Source organism: Glandiceps talaboti, chromosome 3, assembly GCF_964340395.1.
Source record: "Glandiceps talaboti chromosome 3, keGlaTala1.1, whole genome shotgun sequence".
Lineage (NCBI taxonomy): Eukaryota > Metazoa > Hemichordata > Enteropneusta > Spengelidae > Glandiceps > Glandiceps talaboti.
The window spans coordinates 30,596,953-30,621,830 of NC_135551.1; the positions used below are offsets into that span (position 1 = coordinate 30,596,953).

Genomic DNA, 24,878 nt, shown 5'->3' on the forward strand with positions numbered 1-24,878 from the left:
TCAAAATATGACTCAAAATGTTCCAAATCACAATTTTTCTCCAATTTTTCATGAATTATGCTTGAGGAGGTATAATTATATTATTCCCCTATCTTTTTTCTCCATTCAGCTGGAAAATACTCATGACCTAAGGGTTTTGTCACTACTCTTCAAGTGACTCATAGTGACATGGCCCCTTAGGATATTCATATTTTGAGGTAATATCTAATGGTTTAGAGTCCATAAGGACCATATACTATAACATAGGAACATATTTATACAGGTAAGACATACTATCACACAAGCAGCAGATAAACAAAATTTAGAGTAAATCTTCACTAAACATTTCACTTTGCAACATTATTTTTTGCTATGTTATATTGTGTTCTGCTATGTTATATTGTGTTCTGCTATGTTATATTGTGTTCTGCTATGTTATGTTGTGTTATGCTACTTTTCGTGTTTGTCATGTTGTATTGTTATTGTATTCTGTTATGTTATGTTGTGTTGTGTTGTGTTGTGTTGTGTTGTGTTGTGTTGTGTTGTGTTGTCTTGTGTTGTGTTGTGTTGTGTTGTGTTGTGTTGTGTTGTGTTGTGTTGCATTGCATTATTTTGCACTGCGATGCATTGCATTATATATTGCATTATTTTGGATTGTGTTGTGTTGCATTGCATTATTTTGCATTGCACTATGTTACATTATTATGTTACATTGCATTATTTTGCATTGCATTATTTTGCATTGCATTGTGTTGCATTGCATTATTTTGAATAACTGCATTATTTGGCATTGTGACCTTTTGCATTGCATTGCATAATGTTGTATTGTTTTTTGCCACAAACTAAATTCATTTTCTCAAAAGGTTGACTGTCTTCAAATACAACATACTGACGAACCCATAAAGGCATAAAGGCAAATCCAGCGAGATTTTATAATTTAGTTTCCCCATAAATCTAATTATAAATTCAAGACAACAAACCACAATAAAAGGTGTCACACCTAGTTTAGATTTTTCCTTCTCACATGTCAACTTAGAATCATTCCATTCCGTATTGGATTTATCCATTGTCTGTCTAGATATTACATTGAAATCACTGAAATTCCATATAATCAATTCCCAATTCTACATGTTCCCACGACGACCAACCTTATATTTGGCAAAATAATTTTAAAAATCAATGTTCTTTACGGTAGGATTCGAAAAACCATGTTTCAGATTGTACAATGGTGATCTCATGATTGCAGATCTAAGCCAAAATTGTTGTTTATTGCCAAAATTGTCGTTTGTTGCCAAAATTGTTGTTTATTGCCAAAATTGTCGTTTATTGCCAAAATTTGGGAACTTTAATCAAAAAAAGTATTTCCTTTAAAGTCAAATTTGGACAATTAAAGTATGACATACACTTACTTTTTTTCATACTTTTTTTTTAAACTATGGTCAAAAAATATTGTTTGGTTACAGTAACCTGATCCAAGCTAGTTTTCTGTTTCCCAACCTAAACTTTTTTTAGGTAATTTGAAAAAAATTATCAAAAAATTACAGTCACATGAGATAAAGTGAGATTTCAAGATAAAAAAACTCTCAACACTATATCTCATAGATAAAAAAGAAACTCTATTTTGATCTCAAATGTGTAAAGCGCACAAATTAAAACTTTATATTTTCGATTTGACTGTAATTTTAGAGAAGGATCATAAATTATACATAAAATAACTGAATAATGATTGAAAACATGCTATATATATATGGATACACCTAGATATGCATTTTTAGAGTTGTTTTCTATCCTTTTATCGTATCTCATCAATACGACCGTCTGCTCTCATGTAGAATCATTAAAAATTTCTCATACGTAATGTATTATCTTATAGATCACTGCATATTTCTTTCACATTCAGTCAATCGTAGGACGCATTATCAGAAAGCCAGCAGCTTACTCTGTTCAAGGATCTGAACAAAATAGACAATGTGCTACACAATTTACACCTCGACTCTATGGTTACAACATATACCTTGAAGACACTACATCGATTCCTACATACTTCTATATAATATGCAGTGAGTTCACAACCTTTAATCTAACATCTTGACAACTAAGATTTGAAATGTGAACCTCTCTAGAGTCGACTTTTTACGACAACATCCAGGTAGGGTAGCTATACAATGACAAGCTAAAGTGTCTGTCTAAGATCTATAACCTAGTTCTGTCAAAAAATATTATAATTCCAGTCCAATGGATGAAAAGTACATGTCGAATATATTTGAGTAGGCGGATATAAAGGTGTGAATTTAGTTCCTTTTCAATCTTTTAAGCCTCTTCTAGATGTCAATATTTAGTCAGTGTTGTTACCTGGGTATTAACAGAAGTACAGGATTAGCTACCAGTGTCACCTACAACATGTTGGGAATCCTACTCACACCTAGCAACTTGCTTTGTGTTTTTTTCTTTAGAACTAAAAGTAACACTACTTCTTTCTCGGTACAATGGATGGAAAGTTATCAAACAAGTGGAAACTGGGTGGAAATTACAAACAAAAAAAATCTTTTTGGTTTTATTTTATTTTGATACATTTTAATTGCTGTCATTTCAGAAAACTAGAATTTGGAATCTATACAAGCATAAAAAGTTCCAACACATCACATCACTATCTGATTGGTCTTATTTAACACAACCCAACCCAACCCAATGCAATGCAACCCAACATAATTAACGCAACACAACCCAACCAAACCCAACACATTACAACTACATTCTCTTTACAATTCAAACTTCTGGCCTTGTACATTTTAAAATTGTTTTTTTTTTTAAATATCCAAAGCTGACATGCTGAGGAGCATTCAGTAGATATTGTACATTTTAGTTTGAATCTACTTCAGCTGTTACACTTATGCAAATCAGTATTACTACTTTACAAACCACCTAGCCTCAAGTACAGAAAAAGAATAAAAAGACCAGATTGCATTAGATAACTTTCTAATTAGCCATTGTTGGCAAACTGTTCACTCAACCAGTTTGCACATTTTTTCAACAGTAGAAAGGATTGAAAAACAAGATCCATGGAACTAAAACTCTAGAACTGTTATATTCATTTTTTTTAAATAAAATTCTGAAACCTATCATATTACTTCATTTGCACAAGGTAGAATTTAGTTTACTATGACTGAAAATCCTTTTTTTTTTTTTAAATCTTGAACCAAACTAACAGCAGTACTAGTATATAGGAACTCTTAAATCGTCAGTTTATCTTTAGAAACCTATTACAAAATTACTACAAAAAAGAATGTAATAAAAGTTTGTCTGAAATTCTGGAAGAAGTTTGGTGAACAAAACGTAAATTTCTGTATTTTTGATACCTGGTATTATAGCAAATTTGAGATAGTGGGTAATTGCATAATGTTACACAAACTTGCTGATGGTATGTATTTTGACTGAATGCATATACCTTTCCCCTCCAGGTATGTCACTTAACTGACGCCTGGGAATTGACGTGGAGCCAGGCTACACGTACATTGGTGTAAATTCCTACATCGTCCATCTGGACCAATATTCTATTCTATTCTATTGTTTGAACTGAGACGGTATTTCACAAGTCTTTCACAAACAGAAACATGGGTGTAACTTTGTTAACAAAGCAGTAAACAATTCACAACAAACACATTTCCTCTAATCATTAATTAATTAATATGTCTGGCAGGTTGCGTCTAACATTATCGGTTCTAAGAGCGATGGTCAAAGAGTTCGAATCATAACATGTGTCGATCAGAGGAACGATGTGTTAAAGGGATGTTATTAAAAAAAGATAATCAATCATGAAGATGGTTCAATTGGACAATGACAGTTCGAACAACTATCTTTGTACAATACGACTCAACGCGGATATACTAAAATATCAATCTAACTTACCTGATTTTGTCTTTATTATGCGACCAAACCTTGCGGCTTCGTGGGCCTCCAAATTTGGATCGTAGAAGTGTGAAGCTGCCGTATAGGTATATGGCACTCCACCGTTTTCTCCGCCGTTTGCCATTATTATTATACGGTATTCCTCATCACAACAATATTATTACAATGTAACAGATCAGATGAACTTTCCGCGCTTTCACTTCCTCGCAGGTTTTCATCGACCAAAAGCAAAGATAGAAAACAGCGATCCAGCGGTTCGTCCAAAAGTAAGTCAAGGTGACGTTACTACGCCTTCACAATACGATACGATATCAAACGAAGTAAAACATCAAAATATATCGACGGCGGATGGTGTTCGCGTATTGTTTACGAAATTTGAATGAACTGGAGCCACACACGTGCAGAAACGGATCTGATGTGGATAATCGCGTAAAAATCCCAGGTAGAAATCCAGGAAATTTTGTTGATTACCACCTCCGATGATACTGATGCACGAAACAGACGTTATATCGGTATCTCAAACTGCTTTGTTACGTGCCCGTGGTAGTGCAGTGCTGGCTGCCAGCTCTTCCAGCGTGCAGTTTGGACAGCTCTCCATTTATTTAGGGTTTCTTTTATGATGCATATTGGATCATACCATTATGACAGTCGGCATGTCAGGTTGGAGTCCCAGAGGGACTATAGATCAGCACCACACACCTACATAATAGATGTATTATTTATTCTGTATAGGCAGTAACCTATTGAAGAGTAACTCCAAGAAACCAGATACGTTTTGAAATCCCTTCAAGCCGACCAAACTTATCATAATATATGTCGTCTGTTTAAAATCATAATGTGACCCATGAGGCTTGCAAGTTCCCTATCACATACTTGTTTGCGGCTACAGGTCCATTTTAGTGCTTATCCTTGAACTTCAAATTTCATCGTGATTAGCATTATTTAACCATGTTTTTTGTTAATTGCATATAAAGGTTTCCAGTGTAGGATAAACGCCGTAATAACAGGAGCGCAGAAATACAAATTTGTAGCTCTGATATTAGTAATATATAATAATATTATACAGTATAATAATATATACAGAAACCAATAAGAAACAAGACATGCTACACTTTATAGATAGCAAGATTGAATGAGTACAGTTTCTTGCTACATTTTGTCTACGTGAAATGAACTACACTGTACACATGCCACCATACACCATACAGACATCGAACACCACAAAGGACATTTACGGGTGCATGTTTGATACTAAGAAAAAGATTGGTGCCCAAATATGGAGTTACAATATATTTACAAATGTAAATTTCATTTAGACTAAATGTAGCAAAAAAGGCGATCTTGCTATTGAACTGTGACATATACAGTTTCTTGTTGGTTTCTGCGTGGTTATATCAAACACCAAAGCTGATATTGTGAAATTCACTGTACATAGCGTTCTTTAGTATTGCATTGTCTCTAGTAACTGTACATGTCGTGTATAGTTCTTATATTCAGTCAATATGTTTTTTGATAATTTGTGTATTTTATTTGCTTTTTCTTGTGTAGTCGGATCTGGTTCCCATTGCGAGTATATTTTATATGACGTGTACATCACCTTACAAATACAACATACAAGTAATATTCTGTGTCCTTCTAATTTTGAATTATCGCAAGCCGAAGCATAGTTTCTTGCTGACTCAACGAAATAGCGGCGTGTCTTGGACAGTGTCGTAAAAGAGGACACGTTATTTCTATGGCACAGTCTAATAAAGTTCCTTAACTTGCCATACAATTTTAAATGCTTTAGTATTACAACTTTTTATCTCTGACACACTTTATTGCTGCTTTGGTTTCGATTCCCGTGATATGTTGTGTTCATTGTACTGTTACGTCTTGTAGTGATTCAACGCATTTTCAGTTTAATTACCATGGACCGATATCGATGGTGACTAAATAGTATTCAGGTAACCTGTACTAGCTATAACTGGGATATCATTTTTTCGATCACACAACAAACAATAAATTCACTGAAAAGTACTGATTATAGACACTACATGCTAATTAGAGGGTATTATTTATCTATAAGTAGTATTACAGTAATAAGTTGAAATCGTGATCAAGTTCATTTCGGATCGATGATTTTTTGGTTCGGACTTGATGAAACAATTGTATTAGATATGTTGCACCATACTATGTGTACTGCTCCACGACTAGATTTACCCATACGTGATTCAATATTGTTCAGGGTGTATGATAATTACGATTCTGTCATTACATCTAACAAGTAAGTGTCAAAACGTAAGCAGCTGTTACAACACATTTTAAAACATATTTTCAAACCATACAGAATCCTAAGTTAAGTTTCGGGATGTGTCTTTAAATGTTTTGTTAAGTGCTACTTTAAATTTGCTCACAGAGGAGCCCTGGGGCATAAATGGGAATCATTAGCTTTGTAATTATTACGTTACTGTAAGTCATGCAACTGGTTTTTCAACTGAGTAGGGATTGGGTGTTTTCCTGTGATTAAGTTAGGATTCTGTGCTTAGTCCTTTCATTACAGACAGATATTTCTGTTCAAGATATTGTTACATTATTCTTTATCAATTGTAATTATTTCCAATCCCATGTATTAATCTATTTAATTAAGTTAACCCACCCTGTCCCCCTCTCTCCGTTTGTTCGTCCTGTGTTTTCTCTGTAATGTATTGTTTACCTTTGTATTGTTTTCTCTGTAATGTATTGTTTACCTTTGTATTGTCTTGCAGTTGTATTGGAAATAAAAAGTTTTAAAAAAGTGCTACTTTATTGCTATCCGATATGGGTTTAATATTTATAACCAATAATCTACGGAGTCTATCAGATCCTATACACATACGCTGTACATTCAGAACCATCAACATTACAATATATATTAAAGCTAGTTCATTCAAATAATCACTGTACTTGTATTGTTAGAACCTTTAAGATATCACTTGCCATATAGCCTCGTTATGATTTTCAGTGGTTATTTTGGTAAATCGGCTCCAACTCAATAAATATCACATTAGCCCCAAGTAATAACCTTACTTGTTATGACATTCCAACAGGTGGCCGCTGTTTTTGCGTAAATGTCGATAGAGGGCGCTATATTTGCTTTTCCTATCAATCATTTAGTTATACGTACGTGCTGTACACCGAAGGACAGGGCAGTGATTTGTTCGAAATATGTCTACTTTCCAATCAAAGTGAAAGAAGATAGCTTGTGTATGAATCGTGGTTCTTCTATGAGGGAACATACAAAGTGTTATATTTTGTTTTATTAGCCTCATTGCTGAACAAGTTCTTTCCCCTATTATCATGTCCATATACAAAACGATGAGAAACTACTACGATCCGAAAATCACATAGGATAATACTATTAAATGAATTAATTTGTGAAGATGCAGAATACTTTACATTGCCACAAATGATACCAACACCAAATTAGAAATCAGTCATAAACATGGTTTGAATGCATTACCAACTAATGACACTGAGCTGTCCCTTTGTGTCAATACGTGAGAGAACGTTATTATAAATTGGTTGTGTATATATCCTCCTTAAAGATTCAATTCCCACTTTTAAGGTATATCCATATAAACAGATAAACACGGAATCTACTCGGCCTCATGTAGGCCACTTGGCAGCTTTAACATTAGTAATTAAGATGCAAACTTGTGATTTTAAGTTTAAAAATAAACATTGTGCCAAATATGCAAAAAGTTTGAATTTTATTTGCTCACTTAAAAACTAAATAAAAGTACCCCTGCACGGACAGATAATACACAATAAAGACCTTATTAGAGGCCGTGTGTCCTAAACACTATTTTAATGTGACCAACCTTTGATCTGACAGAAGCGTCGCTTGTCTGAGTTCTGACACATTTAAGACGTATTATAATAAATGGGGTCAGTTGTCCCCTACTGTGCTGTAAAAGTGTGATCGGAAATTATCTCTCTCCCTGTCTCTCTATCTATCTATTTATCTATCTATCTATCTATCTATCTATCTATCTATCTATCTATCTATCTATCTATCTATCTATCTATCTATCTATCTATCTATCTATCTATCTATCTATCTATCTATCTATCTATCTATCTATCTATCTATCTATCTATCTCTCTCTCTCTCTCTCTCTCTCTCTCTGTCTCTGTCTCTGTCTCTGTCTCTGTCTCTGTCTTTGTCTCTGTCTCGCTCTCGCAAGTTTTCAGTTTTCATTGAAATGAAACTTATCAGTTAGGTGATTTCACATCAACAGTAAGTTTAAAACTTCGATGGACATACTCCTTTGCAAAGAAAGGTGCAAGAGGTCACTCTCGTTTGAACCGTACTAGCGCTCGAAATTATTCATAATATCTTAGAAATAACATGAAATAATGAGCAAAGCGTTTTGATTATAATCTGCAATTTTATCTTATTCTATACCTTCGCCAGGCAACCAGTGTGTTGGCACCTAAAGTTTAATGTTAATGTTACTGTGTCTACAATTTATACAAAAACTACCCTCCTTACTCAAATGACAAAGCTACGAAAGCCCTATATACTCTCACACAATATTTAAATTACGTGTAACCTTACGCCACCCTTAGTCTAACCTTGGACCTCCGTACATATACATACACACCCATATAATACATTGCATTTGTTGTCCCTGGTTGTGCTGCTAAAACACCTTTTGGAGACCATTTAAGCAACGATATTCCGTGCAGTAACTTCACTCTCAAAACATAACAGGTGGGTTTTCCTTGTGATTGAAACGAAAACTGTTTTTTCTAAGTTTCGGATAAATGAGATTAACAGTCATTTTACAACGCTAATGGAGTAAATCTTTTGCAAAGCATGTACAAAGTCGTAAATGTTTGTACTGTACTAGTCAAGAGCTTACAATTAACTATTTATGGTTTGGAAAGTCAGACCACAACAATTATATGGACTAGAGTAACATGTCTAGGCAACGAAAATGTTTTATTTCAAGGCATGAAAAAAACCACGGATGCATTAGTTTAAATAAATAAAGTTGCTAGATTTGAAGCTACATGTATAGTAATTGGAGGAAAGAAAAGGCACACAAGTGTCACCTGATCTTGTGACGTTTACTGTGTTTCGTATAGACGTAAAAGTTATGGTTAAATATATGGTTAAATTTAAGACATAGGGCTAAACTCGTTCCGTAGTACATTGTTGTTGCTGTGTTTATGTAGCTTGGGAAAATATACTATAAATGTTATGTTACCATATTATGTTGTAATTAGTAAGGCATTTAATTAAGAGTTTCTTTGGAGTTAATTAATGCCAACCAATTCTCCATTTGTATACGACATCACAAAGTCATCTAAGATTTATACCAACACGTAATATGTGCTTGACCATACAACAATTCTAACACTAAATTGTAGAATGAATTCGATGTAGGACTTTTGAAGTCAAATGGTGATGTCAAAAACAAAATATCACTATCTTCGATGACCACTCTTACTTTATATTATTATTTGATTATATCATATGCAAGCTAAGTTGAACGTTCTACGTCACGATAAGGACTGTCTACGTCACGATAAGTACTGTCTACATCACTCGATCTGTGGTCATATAACCAATTGAATCTTACATGTGTTGACATTCGTTCTATATAATTTGCTCATTTAATTTCGTTGAGAAATGATGTCATTGCTATTTTTACATTAATACACACTAGAATATTTTCACAAAAACAACTATTTCATATATATTCAGGGGTCGGAAACATATTGGAAAGATGGCGGACAAAAATCTAACTATGAGTTATATTCACCATGCCTGCAATAGACCATTCCAAAACGATGCAGTTGGCCGATTGCTTGATGACGTCACCAAACGATTTCCAAATAAGGAAGCTTTGGTGTTTAGGAAAGACAACACCAGGAAAACTTTCAGTGAGCTGCATGGTGATGTCAATCAACTTGCTGCTGGTCTGTTACAGTTTGGCCTCAAACCAGGTGACCGTGTTGGCATTTGGGGAGACGAAAACTACGAATGGGTTAAAACAGATCTTGCTACAACTACTTCAGGTATGATATCTGTAAGATTACCACTGTCGTCGTCTCCTCAACAATTACGTCATTTGTTAGGTAAATTGGAATGCAAGGCTTTTGTAATTGGTATTAGTTACACCGACCCTGTCAAGATACTGCAGGAAATCTTATCAATCACTGACATGGCGCCTGAAAGTAAACTTTCCTCAGAAGAGTTACCATGGTTACAGCACATCATATCCATGTCATCAATTCCACAACCCGGGGTCGTCAATCTTGAAGACATCTCCAAACTCGGCAATGAGTTTGGAGCAAAAGACGAGTTGGAGAAGATGAAAATGTTCCCTACATTAGATGATGTTTATACTATTCTCTTTACATCAGGGAGTACAGGTGTACCTAAGGCAGTCGCACTACCCAATAGACGTTTTAGCGATTATCAAAACCTGACGGAGTACCTTTATGGTGTTACCTTGGAAACAGTCAAAGCTGAAGGATTAGTCTTTCCCCATGTCAACACCTACACATCTGGATCTTACACATTTGCTGAAGCCATTATGATGGTTTTGGGGTGCACATTAGTCTTTCCGCACTCCTCTCAAGACACCAATTCCATATTATCAGCTATCCAAAACGAAAGATGTAACTTGGCTGTATTATATCCTATGCACGTGGAAGATATTGCAAACCATCCTGATATAGACGGGTTTGATCTAAGCAGTTTGAAGTATGTGTGTGCAGTTGGCAATGTATTTGCACCCAGTAAGTTAAAGACAGTGTCTTCTTTGTTGTCGACTGATGTGCAACAAGTTTATAGTTCGATTGAGTGTGGCTTGGCAACAGGACACAGTGTTGAAGCAACACTCCAGGAGAAAGTATCCAATTGTGGGTTTCCAGCCTATCATGGAGAAGTGGAGATAGTGAACGTCAACACTGGCCGAATTGTTCCAGTTAATACCACCGGGGAGGTGTGTTTCAGAGGGAGTTCAGTATTCACTCGTTACTGGGGCGATGAGACGAAAACACAAGAAGTTAAAACTGAGAATGGATGGTTTCGTACAGGAGATTTAGGAATGATGGATAAACGTGGCATGCTGAGTATTATTGGCAGAAAAGATGACATGATTATCAAGGGAACAAAGAATATCTATCCATCACAAATAGAGCACGCCCTCACCGACCATCCAAAGATCAAGCTACGTAAAGTGGTTGCTGTGCCTGATAAACGTTTCGTCAATGAACTGTGTCTTTGTGTTGTTCTCAAAGACGGGGAGATAAGTACAGAGGATGAAATAAAGGGTTATTTGAAAAATAGCATTCCTGATTTCTACATTCCAAGATACATCTTGTTTATGGAAACCTTCCCCATGACAGAAACGGCGAAAGTGCGACGAAAAGAGCTGGCCATTTCGGCTACAAGCATTTTGAAACTGTCCAACTAGTTAGTACACCGACATTGACGAGCAATATGTGTAAATTGACAAATACTCTGTCGGAAACAAATTTCATACGAAGATTGAAGCTTATAAGTTGGAAGGGAAGGCACTGTACAAGAACCGCAAAAAGGAATGATATTTGACAGTGCAACACTGAATATCCTGGCCAATCTAATGCTTCGTTGCGGTTTTGTCGTAAAATTATCTAGGTCCTTTGAGGCAACGGTAGAACACATTCCGATCTGGCTAGCGAGTTGACACCCATCTCATTGATGTAAAACACGTCGTCTACGTCAACACTACCTAACGTATTCCCCCTATGCTCTGACTTGCACAGTTCATCGACACTGGGATGGCATGCCAATTTAAAGAGAACATGTGGTACTGGGAACATTTAAACTTAATTATTACACAAGCAAACTGATTGATTGATTGATGGATGGATGGATTGATGGATGGATGGATGGATGGACGGATGGATGGATGGATGGATGAATTGATTGATTGATTGATTGATGGATGGATGGATGGATGGATGGATGGATGGATGGATGGATGGATGGACGGATGGATGGATGAATTGATTGATTGATTGATTGATTGATTGATTGATTGATTGATTGATTGATTGATTGACACTTATTCATCAGTTTACAGTAACTAATATGTCTATTAGCCACAGAACGCGAAATACTTACATGTATTCAAGACTTCTCTCATCATCTGTTTTAGCATATTATTATGTCTTTCTTTGATTTTATCAAAAAGTAGTTAATTATGATGAAAAAATGATGGAAAATAAGATACATTCTCTGACCTTGTCGCTTTGGGAACTGAATAATTGTTAATGTTCTGTGTACGTTTCGTTTATTAATTCAATATCAACAGAGTAAGGAATCTACTGGGTAAACTTTTACTGTATACACCAATATCAACAGAGTAAGGAATCTACTAGATAAACTTTTACTGTATACACCAATATCAACAGAGTAAGGAATCTACTAGGTAAACTTTTACTGTATACACCAACATCAACAGAGTAAGGAATCTACTGGGTAAACTTTTACTGTATACACCAACATCAACAGAGTAAGGAATCTACTGGGTAAACTTTTACTGTATACACCAACATCAACAGAGTAAGGAATCTACTGGGTAAACTTTTACTGTATACACCAATATCAACAGAGTAAGGAATCTACTGGGTAAACTTTTACTGTATACACCAACATCAACAGAGTAAGGAATCTACTGGGTAAACTTTTACTGTATACACCAACATCAACAGAGTAAGGAATCTACTGGGTAAACTTTTACTGTATACACCAACATCAACAGAGTAAGGAATCTACTGGGTAAACTTTTACTGTATACACCAACATCAACAGAGTAAGGAATCTACTGGGTAAACTTTTACTGTATACACCAACATCAACAGAGTAAGGAATCTACTGGGTAAACTTTTACTGTATACACCAACATCAACAGAGTAAGGAATCTACTGGGTAAACTTTTACTGTATACACCAATATCAACAGAGTAAGGAATCTACTGGGTAAACTTTTACTGTATACACCAATATCAACAGAGTAAGGAATCTACTGGGTAAACTTTTACTGTATACACCAATATCAACAGAGTAAGGAATCTACTAGGTAAACTTTTACTGTATACAACAATATCAACAGAGTAAGGAATCTACTGGGTAAACTTTTACTGTATACACCAACATCAACAGAGTAAGGAATCTACTAGGTAAACTTTTACTGTATACAACAATATCAACAGAGTAAGGAATCTACTGGGTAAACTTTTACTGTATACACCAACATCAACAGAGTAAGGAATCTACTAGGTAAACTTTTACTGTATACAACAATATCAACAGAGTAAGGAATCTATTGGGTAAACTTTTACTGTATACAACAATATCAACAGAGTAAGGAATCTACTGGGTAAACTTTTACTGTATACACCAACATCAACAGAGTAAGGAATCTACTGGGTAAACTTTTACTGTATACACCAACATCAACAGAGTAAGGAATCCACTGGGTAAACTTTTACTTTATACACCAACATCAACAGAGTAAGGAATCTACTGGGTAAACTTTTACTGTATACACCAATATCAACAGAGTAAGGAATCTACTAGGTAAACTTTTACTTTATACACCAATATCAACAGAGTAAGGAATCTACTGGGTAAACTTTTACTGTATACACCAATATCAACAGAGTAAGGAATCTACTGGGTAAACTTTTACTGTATACACCAACATCAACAGAGTAAGGAATCTACTGGGTAAACTTTTACTGTATACACCAACATCAACAGAGTAAGGAATCTACTGGGTAAACTTTTACTGTATACACCAACATCAACAGAGTAAGGAATCTACTGGGTAAACTTTTACTGTATACACCAATATCAACAGAGTAAGGAATCTACTGGGTAAACTTTTACTGTATACACCAATATCAACAGAGTAAGGAATCTACTGGGTAAACTTTTACTGTATACAACAATATCAACAGAGTAAGGAATCTACTAGGTAAACTTTTACTGTATACACCAATATCAACAGAGTAAGGAATCTACTGGGTAAACTTTTACTGTATACACCAATATCAACAGAGTAAGGAATCTACTGGGTAAACTTTTACTGTATACAACAATATCAACAGAGTAAGGAATCTACTGGGTAAACTTTTACTGTATACACCAACATCAACAGAGTAAGGAATCTACTGGGTAAACTTTTACTGTATACACCAACATCAACAGAGTAAGGAATCTACTGGGTAAACTTTTACTGTATACACCAATATCAACAGAGTAAGGAATCTACTGGGTAAACTTTTACTTTATACACCAATATCAACAGAGTAAGGAATCTACTGGGTAAACTTTTACTGTATACACCAACATCAACAGAGTAAGGAATCTACTGGGTAAACTTTTACTGTATACACCAACATCAACAGAGTAAGGAATCTACTGGGTAAACTTTTACTGTATACAACAATATCAACAGAGTAAGGAATCTACTGGGTAAACTTTTACTGTATACACCAACATCAACAGAGTAAGGAATCTACTGGGTAAACTTTTACTGTATACACCAACATCAACAGAGTAAGGAATCTACTGGGTAAACTTTTACTGTACACACCAACATCAACAGAGTAAGGAATCTACTGGGTAAACTTTTACTGTATACACCAACATCAACAGAGTAAGGAATCTATTGGGTAAACTTTTACTGTATACACCAACATCAACAGAGTAAGGAATCTACTGGGTAAACTTTTACTGTATACACCAATATCAACAGAGTAAGGAATCTACTGGGTAAACTTTTACTGTATACACCAATATCAACAGAGTAAGGAATCTACTGGGTAAACTTTTACTGTATACACCAATATCAACAGAGTAAGGAATCTACTGGGTAAACTTTTACTGTATACACCAATATCAACAGAGTAAGGAATCTACTGGGTAAACTTTTACTGTATACACCAATATCAACAGAGTAAGGAATCTACTGGGTAAACTTTTACTGTATACACCAACATCAACAGAGTAAGGAATCTACTGGGTAAACTTTTACTGTATACACCAACATCAACAGAGTAAGGAATCTACTGGGTAAACTTTTACTGTATACACCAATATCAACAGAGTAAGGAATCTACTAGATAAACTTTTACTGTATACACCAATATCAACAGAGTAAGGAATCCACTAGGTAAACTTTTACTGTATACACCAATATCAACAGAGTAAGGAATCTACTAGGTAAACTTTTACTGTATACACCAATATCAACAGAGTAAGGAATCTACTGGGTAAACTTTTACTGTATACACCAACATCAACAGAGTAAGGAATCTACTGGGTAAACTTTTACTGTATACAACAATATCAACAGAGTAAGGAATCTACTGGGTAAACTTTTACTGTATACACCAATATCAACAGAGTAAGGAATCTACTGGGTAAACTTTTACTGTATACAACAATATCAACAGAGTAAGGAATCTACTGGGTAAACTTTTACTGTATACACCAATATCAACAGAGTAAGGAATCTACTGGGTAAACTTTTACTGTATACAACAATATCAACAGAGTAAGGAATCCACTAGGTCCATGTAATCTTTGGAGTTTAATTTTATTGTAGATGGTATCAAAATCATTATTAAAATGAACAAAAAGATTTTGATTCTAGCTAATCTCCGATTTTCTCTTTTTATATACGTCTGTCAGTTTTTAACACTTAAAGTTTAATGCTAATGGTACTGTGTCCTTGAATCTATTGTAATTTTAATAAAAAGTATTCTCGATAGTCCAATGATCAAATCCTGATACGATTTTATACCCTGATACAATATTTAAATTACGTGTAACCTTTGATGACCCCACGTCACATATATGTATTGGTTGTCTAACGTTAGTCTGACCTTATTAGACCTCGATACATACATACACCCATATAATATATACGGTCTGTTATCCCTGGCTGTGCTGCCAAAACACCTTTTGGAGACCACTTCAATATATAACAGGTGGGTTTTCACTCTATATGTGTGTACGTCTAGGGTATATCAGATCAACAGTACTTTCAAAAAGGTTCATAGAGTTACTCGTCTGTGAGGAGTATAAAAAAGGTGCACGACATGCTACAAAGGTCACATTTGGTAATATTGTTACTAATATGAGTATGTACGTTACATTACAGTAGAATAAATTTCCACCTTTTTCCAGTACCCTGTGATACATATTTATTCTTCGTTACGTGTTGTGACGGACAGAGTTTTGCAAACTGCAAATTGGAAAGGTAGTAGGTACGACCTAAATAGACACAAGGTTCTCGAATGACAGTAGGGAATTCTGGGAGTTGTTATAGTTGTTACTATTCCTTGTATTAACTGTTTATGGTTTGAACAGTCAAACCACAACAAGTGTGTGTGGGCTAGAATAACATGTCTAGATAATGAGAATGGCACTCGTTTTATTTCTCGGATGTTTATATGTGTATTTTATGTGTTTTTTTCAATGCATGAAAAACCACACACCGATGAATTGGTTGAATACCAGATGTATTTTGTAAGCCCTCAGTATTTTTTTCCGACACATATTGTATATTGTTGGAATGCAAAATTCTGAGGTATAGCTCTTATACAGGATATGCCCCTTAATTGGCAAATTAATTACACCAAACTATATGAAATTTGAAGCTTGCACAGTTACAATATTGTCTAATTACCGAAAAATCATTAATTATGCAAATTAATCATTCATTGTATACGTTGTTACGGTTGATGGGTGTACAAAATAATATGGAATTTGAAGCATGCTTTCGTTAGATGTACTAATCATTATGTAAATAACCTATCAAAACTATAAGCTACATAAACGACCTGTACAGAATATATGTACTTTATTATGACTGATATATGTACCAAGTTATATGGAATTCAGAATATTCATTTTAAGATATAGCCGAATTACCCAAAGTATTTTGTTATGAAAATGCTAGGATTTTGACCAAACCCTAATTAAATCGTAGAATTAGTAAGTTGTGTAGCAAGTTTCGTTAAAATTGATGCATTTGCTTTTCACATCTCGTACAGACATACAGACAGATAGACAGACAGACAGACGAACGGACGGAGAGAGGGGGACAGACAGACAGACAGACAGACAGACAGACAGACAGACAGACAGACAGACAGACAGACAGACAGACAGACAGACAGACAGACAGACAGACAGACAGACAGACAGACAGACAGAAAAAAGCATAATGTGACCTTCCTTTACACAAGGTAAATTTACTGAATTTTCAGCTATACATGCAATAATTAAACCACAGACAAGGAAGTATCACCCCTACTACTACTTGTACATATTTGTAATTCAACGGATAAAACCACTCTGGTACTAGTCTCGATTACCCTAACTTTCACCGCTAAAATCAAAACCCATGTACCATGAAGCAGCCACCCCTCTTGAATGGATTAGTACTTGAAGAAAGTTGATCAGAATTTATAAAACATTGCACATCAAAAGGATTGCCACATTCATTGGCAACATTAGTTTCAAAACAAAGAAGTGCCTTGTTAAATAAATTCAGTGTGTGGTGAGCAATTTATCTGGACAATTTACTAAATAATCGTCCAGGTTTCTTATGACACTCCTGTAAGATAGTAAGATTGAATGAATACAGTTTTTGGAGACATTTTTGTTACAAGGAATGAGCTATTAAACCTGCCACCATGCAGACATCAAATGCAGTCGTCAAAACATTAAGTATGTCTGTGTTTATTAAACGTATTGCAACTATACGTTTAATATATTAAATGGTTTATTTCATGTAAACAAATGCAACAAGAAATTGTGGTCATGTACATTATGCAGCTGTTTGTTATTTGATCGTGCCTGGTTGTATCAAACAGAGCCCGAGTTGTAATTTGAAACAGGCTGTATGTTTTGTCAAAATCTTTCATTTCATACACATTCAGGGGTTGCAAACACATTGGAAAGATGGCGGACAAAAATCTAACTATGAGTTATATTCACCATGCCTGCAATAGACCATTCCAAAACGATGCAGTTGGTCGATTGCTTGATGACGTCACCAAACGATTTCCAAATAAGGAAGCATTGGTGTTTAGGAAAGACAACACCAGGAAAACTTTCAGTGAGCTGCATGGTGATGTCAATCAACTTGCTGCTGGTCTGTTACAGTTTGGCCTCAAACCAGGTGACCGTGTTGGTATTTGGGCAGATGAAAACTACGAATGGGTGAAAACAACCCTCGCTATATCTACTGCAGGTATGATATCTGTAAGATTACCACTGTCATCGTCTCCTCAAAGATTACAGTTGTTGCTACACAAATTGGAATGCAAGGCCTTAGTAATTGGTGTACGTCAAGACGAGCTTGTCATGAAATTACAGGAAATTTTACCAAGCATCAAGAAGGTGACTGAAAGTAACCTTTCGGTAGAAGAGTTACCATGGTTACAGCACATCATATCTATCTCACCAATGCATCAACCAGGCATCGTCAGCCTTGGAGACATCACTAAACTTGGCAATGAGGTTGGGGCAAAAGACGAGTTGGAAAAGATCAAAATGTTCCCTACATTAGATGATGTTTATACTATTCTCTTTACATCAGGGAGTACAGATATACCTAAGGCAGTCGCACTACCCAATAGACGTTTTGATGATTGTCGAAACGAGGCGGAGTACATTTTTGGTGTTACCCTGGAGACATTGCAAACAGAGGAATTAATCTGGGCCCATGTGAACACATGCACATCTGGAGCCTACGGACTGGCTGAATGTCTTATGCTGGTTTTTGGGTGCAAGATAGTCTTTCCCTACCCTTCTCAAGACACAGATTCCTTATTATCAGCTATCCAAAAGGAAAGATGTAACATTGCTATGTTCTTTCCTAATCACATGGTAGGGGTGGCAAATCATTCAAATATAGATGGGTTTGACCTAAGCAGTTTGAAGTATGTTCAAGCAGTTGGCAATGTCTATTCTCCCAGTCTGTTAAAGACAGTGTCATCTCTGTTGTCTACTGATGTACAACAAGTATATTGTTCGACGGAGTGTGGTCTGATGACAGGTCACGATGTAAAAGAATCTCTTGAAGAGAAAGTGTCTAATGTTGGCTTTCCAGCGTATCATGGAGAAGTGAAGATAGTGGACGTCAACACTGGCCGAATTGTTCCAGTTAATACCACCGGGGAGGTGTGTTTCAGAGGGAGTTCAGTATTCACTCGTTACTGGGGCGATGAGAAGAAAACAAAAGAAGTTAAAACTGAGAATGGATGGTTTCGTACAGGAGATTTAGGAATGGTGGATAAACATGGCATGCTGAGTATTATTGGCAGAAAAGATGACATGATTATCAAGGGAGCAAGGAATATCTATCCATCAGAAATAGAGCACGCCCTCACCGACCATCCAAAGATCAAGCTGCGCAAAGTGGTTGCTGTGCCTGATAAACGTTTCGTCAATGAACTGTGTCTTTGTGTTGTTCTCAAAGACGGGGAGATAAGTACAGAGGATGAAATAAAGGGTTATTTGAAAAATAGCATTCCTGATTTCTACATTCCAAGATACATCTTGTTTATGGAAACCTTCCCCATGACAGAAACGGCGAAAGTGCAAAGAAAAGAGCTGACCATTTTGGCTGCAAGCATTTTGAAACTGTCCAACTAGTTAGTTGACAGTCATGTAGACTTGAATGAGCAATGTAAATTTACAAAATTTAATTGCGCGATCGCATTGCGCGATCATCAAACATCAGTCAATAGTACTAGTCAGCTGGTACTAGCTGACTATATATATATATATATATATATATATATATATATATATATATATATATATATATATATATATATATATATATATATATATATATATATATATATATATATATATAAACTCAGTATATGTCTATGCTGGAGTAAACAGTGCTCAATACATATGGATGTAGAGCGGTATAAATAACTGACTATTATAACGATATTATTATATTCATTATTGTTATATAAATAACGTTATATATATATATATATATATATATATATATATATATATATATATACTAATTCAGTGTAAGAGGTAAGTCATAAACTGAAGGAAAAGCGCTCAATACTGAGAAGTAGAGCTGTATTTACACAAAATACACAAGTTATGGTACGGAGCCGTTACTCAGAGTTTCACGCTTGAATGCGATCTTCGGACGACTCTTGTTTATGGAAACCTTCCCCATGACAGAAACAGCGAAAGATATATATATATATATATATATATATATATATATATATATATATATATATATATATATATATATATATATATATATATATATACATGGAAGAGATACGTGAAACTATGGAAACCAAGATATACTGATTAATTGACAATATGATTGAACGAGGGCACCTGTAGCAAACAGAAGCTTTGTGCAAAGTTGGATGGCAAACCCCTACAACAATTACTAGTAGTAAAGGAAACGACATTTGACTGAGATACAGTATTAAGTATCCTGACCAAATCCCATGACTCTTTGAGGCAACGGTAGAATACATTCCTGTCTGGCTAGTCAGCTGGTACCAATGCCTATTGTCGTAAAGCACGGTCGTCTGTACGTCATCAGTAACTGTGCTCTGTTTTGCAAAGTTCATCGACACTGGAATGGCATGCCAATTTAAAGAGAAAATCTGGTACTGAGAACATTCAAATATTAAGTTTCGAGATATCTGAACTTCACTTCGTACTGGATGGAAATGGGTATTATTGTTCGACTGACTGACTGACTGACTGACTGACTGACTGACTGACTGACTGACTGACTGACTGACTGACTGACTGATTGACTGATTGATTGATTGATTGATTGATTGATTGATTGATTGATTGATTGATTGATTGATTGACTGATTGATTGATTGATTGATTTTTTTGATACTCGTTTACCAGTTTACAGTATATTGTGTTTATTTGCCAGAGACAAGTTTTGCTAAGTCTGATAAATTCAGCGGCTCTATCCCATCTAGTCTATGGGGTACGCCCACAGGGAAAAGGACGAATAATCAATTCTGTTCTCGCGATTTTCCGGATTTCTAATATTGCCATCATAACTATTGTTTCCTCTCACTGTTTTTTCCTATTTCATACTTTAAAACTGTCTTATCAGAGTTTACCAACTTTGAATCAACTAGTGCATTGCTAATCTTGCAATTGGAACAAACTCACGTGTCCAATTAACACATTATTACGCAGTGAGTGTAAACATCTAAAGATCCGACTGATGGTACAGGTAACAATATAAATAGGAAAAAACAGTCAGAGGAAACGATAGCTATGATGGCAATATTTTAAACTTTATTTGAAATAAAAGCTTAAAGAGCAAATACAATTAGAAATCCGGAAAATCAAGATAAATTAATTATTTAGTCGTTCTTTTCCTGCCTTTCAACTTTACATGGGCTGAGATTTTCTCACTGATTCATATATAATCCCAAGTATATTTTAGTATTACGTCATATAATACCCGTATATGAACTGTAATACCGTCTGACCTATGATTCTACGTTGTATCCGTCTACAAATTATACTCATATTATAATTTACTACTAATAGCGATTTCGTGGGATTATCACGATAGCGACTTTGAGATGTAATTTGCAAACTGCCCTGTGAGAGGTAAAAACTGTGAGTGGTAAAACTCACCTGTGTAGGAGGTAAAAACTGTGAGTGGTAAAACTGACCTGTGAGAGGTAAAAACTGTGAGTGGTAAAACTGCACCCTGCTGAGAGTGGTAATATTGCGCCCTGCGAGTAAAACTGTGCGATGCGACCTGTGAGTAATAAAACTGTGACCTAAGCTATGAGTTGGAAAACTAGAACCTGTGAGTTGGAGAACTGTGTCCTTCGAGTTGGAAAACTGTGACTTTCTATCTGTGAGTTGCTAATTTGCAATCTGTAAGTGGTAAAACTGCGACCTGTGAGTGGTAAAACTACGACCTGCGAGTTGCAAAACTGCGACCTGTGAGCTACTAATTTGCAACCTGGAAGTGGTAAAACTGCGACCTACGAGTGGTAAAACTGCGACCTGCGAATAGTAAGACTCCGACTTGTGAGTTGCAAAACTGCGACCTGCGAGTGGTAAAACTGCGACCTGCGATTTGCAAAACTGCGACCTGCGAGTGGTAAAACTGCGACCTGCGAATAGTAAGACTCCGACTTGTGAGTTGCAAAATTGCGACCTGTGAGTTGCGAAACTGCGACCTACGATTGGTAAAACTGCAATGTGCGATTTGCAAAATTGTGACCTGTGAGTGGTAAAACTGCGACCTGCGATTTGCAAAACTGCGACCTGCAAGTGGTAAAACTGCGACCTACGAATAGTAAGACTTGTGAGTTGCAAAATTGCGACCTGTGAGTTGCGAAACTGCGACCTGCGAGTGGTAAAACTGCAACCCGCGATTTGCAAAACTGCGACCTGTCAGTGGCAAAACTACTGTCAACCTGCGAGTGGTAAAACTGCGACCTGCGATTTGCAAAACTGCGACCTGCGAGTGGTAAAACTGCGACCTGCGAGTTGCAAAACTGCGACCTGCGAGTGGTTAAACTGCGACCTGCGAGTGGTAAGACTCCGACTTGTGAGTGGCAAAACTACGACCTGCGAGTGGTAAAACTGCGACCTGCGATTTGCAAAACTGCGACCTGTGAGTGACAAAACTACGACCTGTGAGCGGTAAGACTCTGACTTGTGAGTTGCAAAACTGCGACCTGCGACTGGTTAAACTGCGACCTGCGAGTGCTAAGACTCCGACTTGTGAGTGGCAAAACTGCGACCTGCGACTGGTTAAAATGCGACCTGCGAGTGCTAAGACTCCGACTTGTGAGTTGCAAAACTGCGACCTGCGACTGGTTAAACTGCGACTTGCGACTGGTAAGACTCCGACTTGTGAGTTGCAAAACTGCGACCTGCGACTGGTTAAACTGCAACCTGCGAGTAGTAAGACTCTGACTTGTGAGTTGCAAAACTGTGACCAGCTTTATGACTACCGTATTCATTATTTATGGTTAGTTCTACTGAGCGCCCTCAACCGTTGACCCTTCCTTGTCCCACTCACATGTAATTAGTCTGTGTGGGACGAGGAAAGGGGGAAAAATAAAATGTGACTATCCAGAGTAAACAAATAATCAGAAAATACAAAGTAATACTTTTAAGTGTAACAATTAACTTTGCTAGCTGATGACAAACTATTATTTTACAGCAACACAAGTTTGTAATGATGATACAGAATATTTAATCTTTCTAATTAAACTTGCCATTAGAATCTGAAATTACGTTCTAATATATTTTTTTGTGAGAACCCAAATAACTATTTACTCACCATAATGCTTTGTAGCAATCATTTAACATACATCTTTCCTAAGTATCGGTATTTTCGTACGCTCTGGTCACTTTCGGCTGTATTTTTCTACTCTGCAAAAATCGCTGGTTGGACTTGCAAACGATATTGTAAATATATGTCGCCATCAGACATGCTACCTGCGCCAAGTCCCCAGCTCAAATGAGGATGAAGTTCGTACACCTGGTTATTTTAATTTATTTATTTACATTCACTCGGTGACATGTGGCGCTATGAATATTCGGAACTTTTACCATCTGTTTCGACGAAAGAAGACAGGGTTTCAGAACTACCTCCAGTAGTTTACACCAGTACATGTGGGGTGGGGGTGGTGAAGTTACATGTAATGGGCACAATACTTTAAAATCAATGTTCAAATCATCTCATGATGTAATTTATTCATGATTTTCACACTCATGGTCAAAAGCGGTGATTTTTGTTCACGAAAATCTAAATTTAATGATAGAGAACCATCTCAACATCGCAGTTTCACTTGAAACTCATTGATTGGTGTCAATGTTTTTTTTTGACGTACTATAGTACCCGCTAGTGGGCATATTAATCCAGTGTGATGAGTTAGAGTTAGGCAACGCTCCCGCTCTGCAATGATAGACAATCACTGTTTAGTGACCGGCAAAGTACAGTTAGGCAATGCTCTGCAAAGATACAGTCAGTGTTTTGTGGCCGGCTAAGTAGATTTAGGTAACGCTCTGCTAGGATACACACAGTGACTGTTTAGTGGCCTTCTAAGTAGAGATAGGCATCGCTCTGCGAGGATACAGTTACTGTTTAGTGGCCGGAAAAGTAGAGTTAGGCAACGCTCTGTAAGTACACAGTCACTGTTAAGGGGCCGGCTAAGTAAAGTTTGGCAACGCTCTGCAAGGATACATGCAATCACTGGTTAGTGGCCGGCTAAGTGAGTTAGGCAATTAACGCGCTGCGAGGATACAGTCACTGTTTAGTGGCCGGCTAAGTAGAGTTAGGCAATGCTCTGCAACTTGGATACATACAATCACTGTTTAGTGGCCGGCTAAGTAGAGTTAGGCAATGCTCTACAATCACTGTTTAGTGGCCGGCTATATTCTCCACTGAGATATATCCACAATCAAAGTAAATCATACACTTATTTTTTTCTTTATTCTTCTGTTATTTTGCAGGCCCACTTTTCATTAGTTTAAAAAAAAGTAAAACAAGCACCTGTATTTTTAAAGTTATATCAGTTTTCATCAGTTCCACCCTAAATCCAATTCAAAACTAGTTCACGTCTACATCCATTCCAGCCCGTTTTCTCGTTCTTCCTTGGCATTTATAAAGCATGACATAATAATTTTTACATATCTCAGTCTCTACTGGTTAAATAAAATCATACACTGATAATATATGAACAATGAATAATTAGATGTGAATGCAAGTAAAAATTTACGATACCTAGTACATTTGTGTCCAAACAAACAAACAAACAAACAAACAAACAAACAAACAAACTTAAACAATCTGAATAAACATTTTTTTTTCACTCAACATCCGAAAATTATTGTTATCACAATACATGAAATGCAACGATTTGCTGTCTTGT

General features: G+C 36.1%; 3 protein-coding genes across 3 annotated transcripts in view; 2 read left to right on the forward strand and 1 right to left on the reverse strand.

Moving 5' to 3' along the window:
• The window catches only part of LOC144432563 (dystrophin-like), a 292,959-nt gene extending 288,523 nt beyond the window's left edge, over positions 1-4,436 (reverse strand). The window contains exon 1 of the mRNA XM_078120804.1: positions 3,886-4,436. Coding sequence (XP_077976930.1) covers positions 3,886-4,009 — 124 coding nt within the window. The 5' untranslated portion in view covers positions 4,010-4,436. The remainder of the gene's footprint in view (positions 1-3,885) is intronic.
• Positions 4,437-9,644: 5,208 nt separating this feature from the next.
• LOC144433369 (medium-chain acyl-CoA ligase ACSF2, mitochondrial-like) lies at positions 9,645-11,342 on the forward strand. The gene has a single exon (XM_078121674.1). The coding sequence runs from the start codon at positions 9,645-9,647 to the stop codon at positions 11,340-11,342; it is 1,698 nt and encodes a 565-aa protein (XP_077977800.1).
• A 6,550-nt stretch (positions 11,343-17,892) lies between these two features.
• LOC144433370 (medium-chain acyl-CoA ligase ACSF2, mitochondrial-like) lies at positions 17,893-19,590 on the forward strand. The gene is made up of 2 exons (XM_078121675.1): positions 17,893-18,184; positions 18,533-19,590. Exons 1-2 carry the CDS (start codon positions 17,893-17,895, stop codon positions 19,588-19,590), a joined length of 1,350 nt encoding a protein of 449 aa, XP_077977801.1.
• The last annotated feature ends 5,288 nt before the right edge of the window (positions 19,591-24,878 follow it).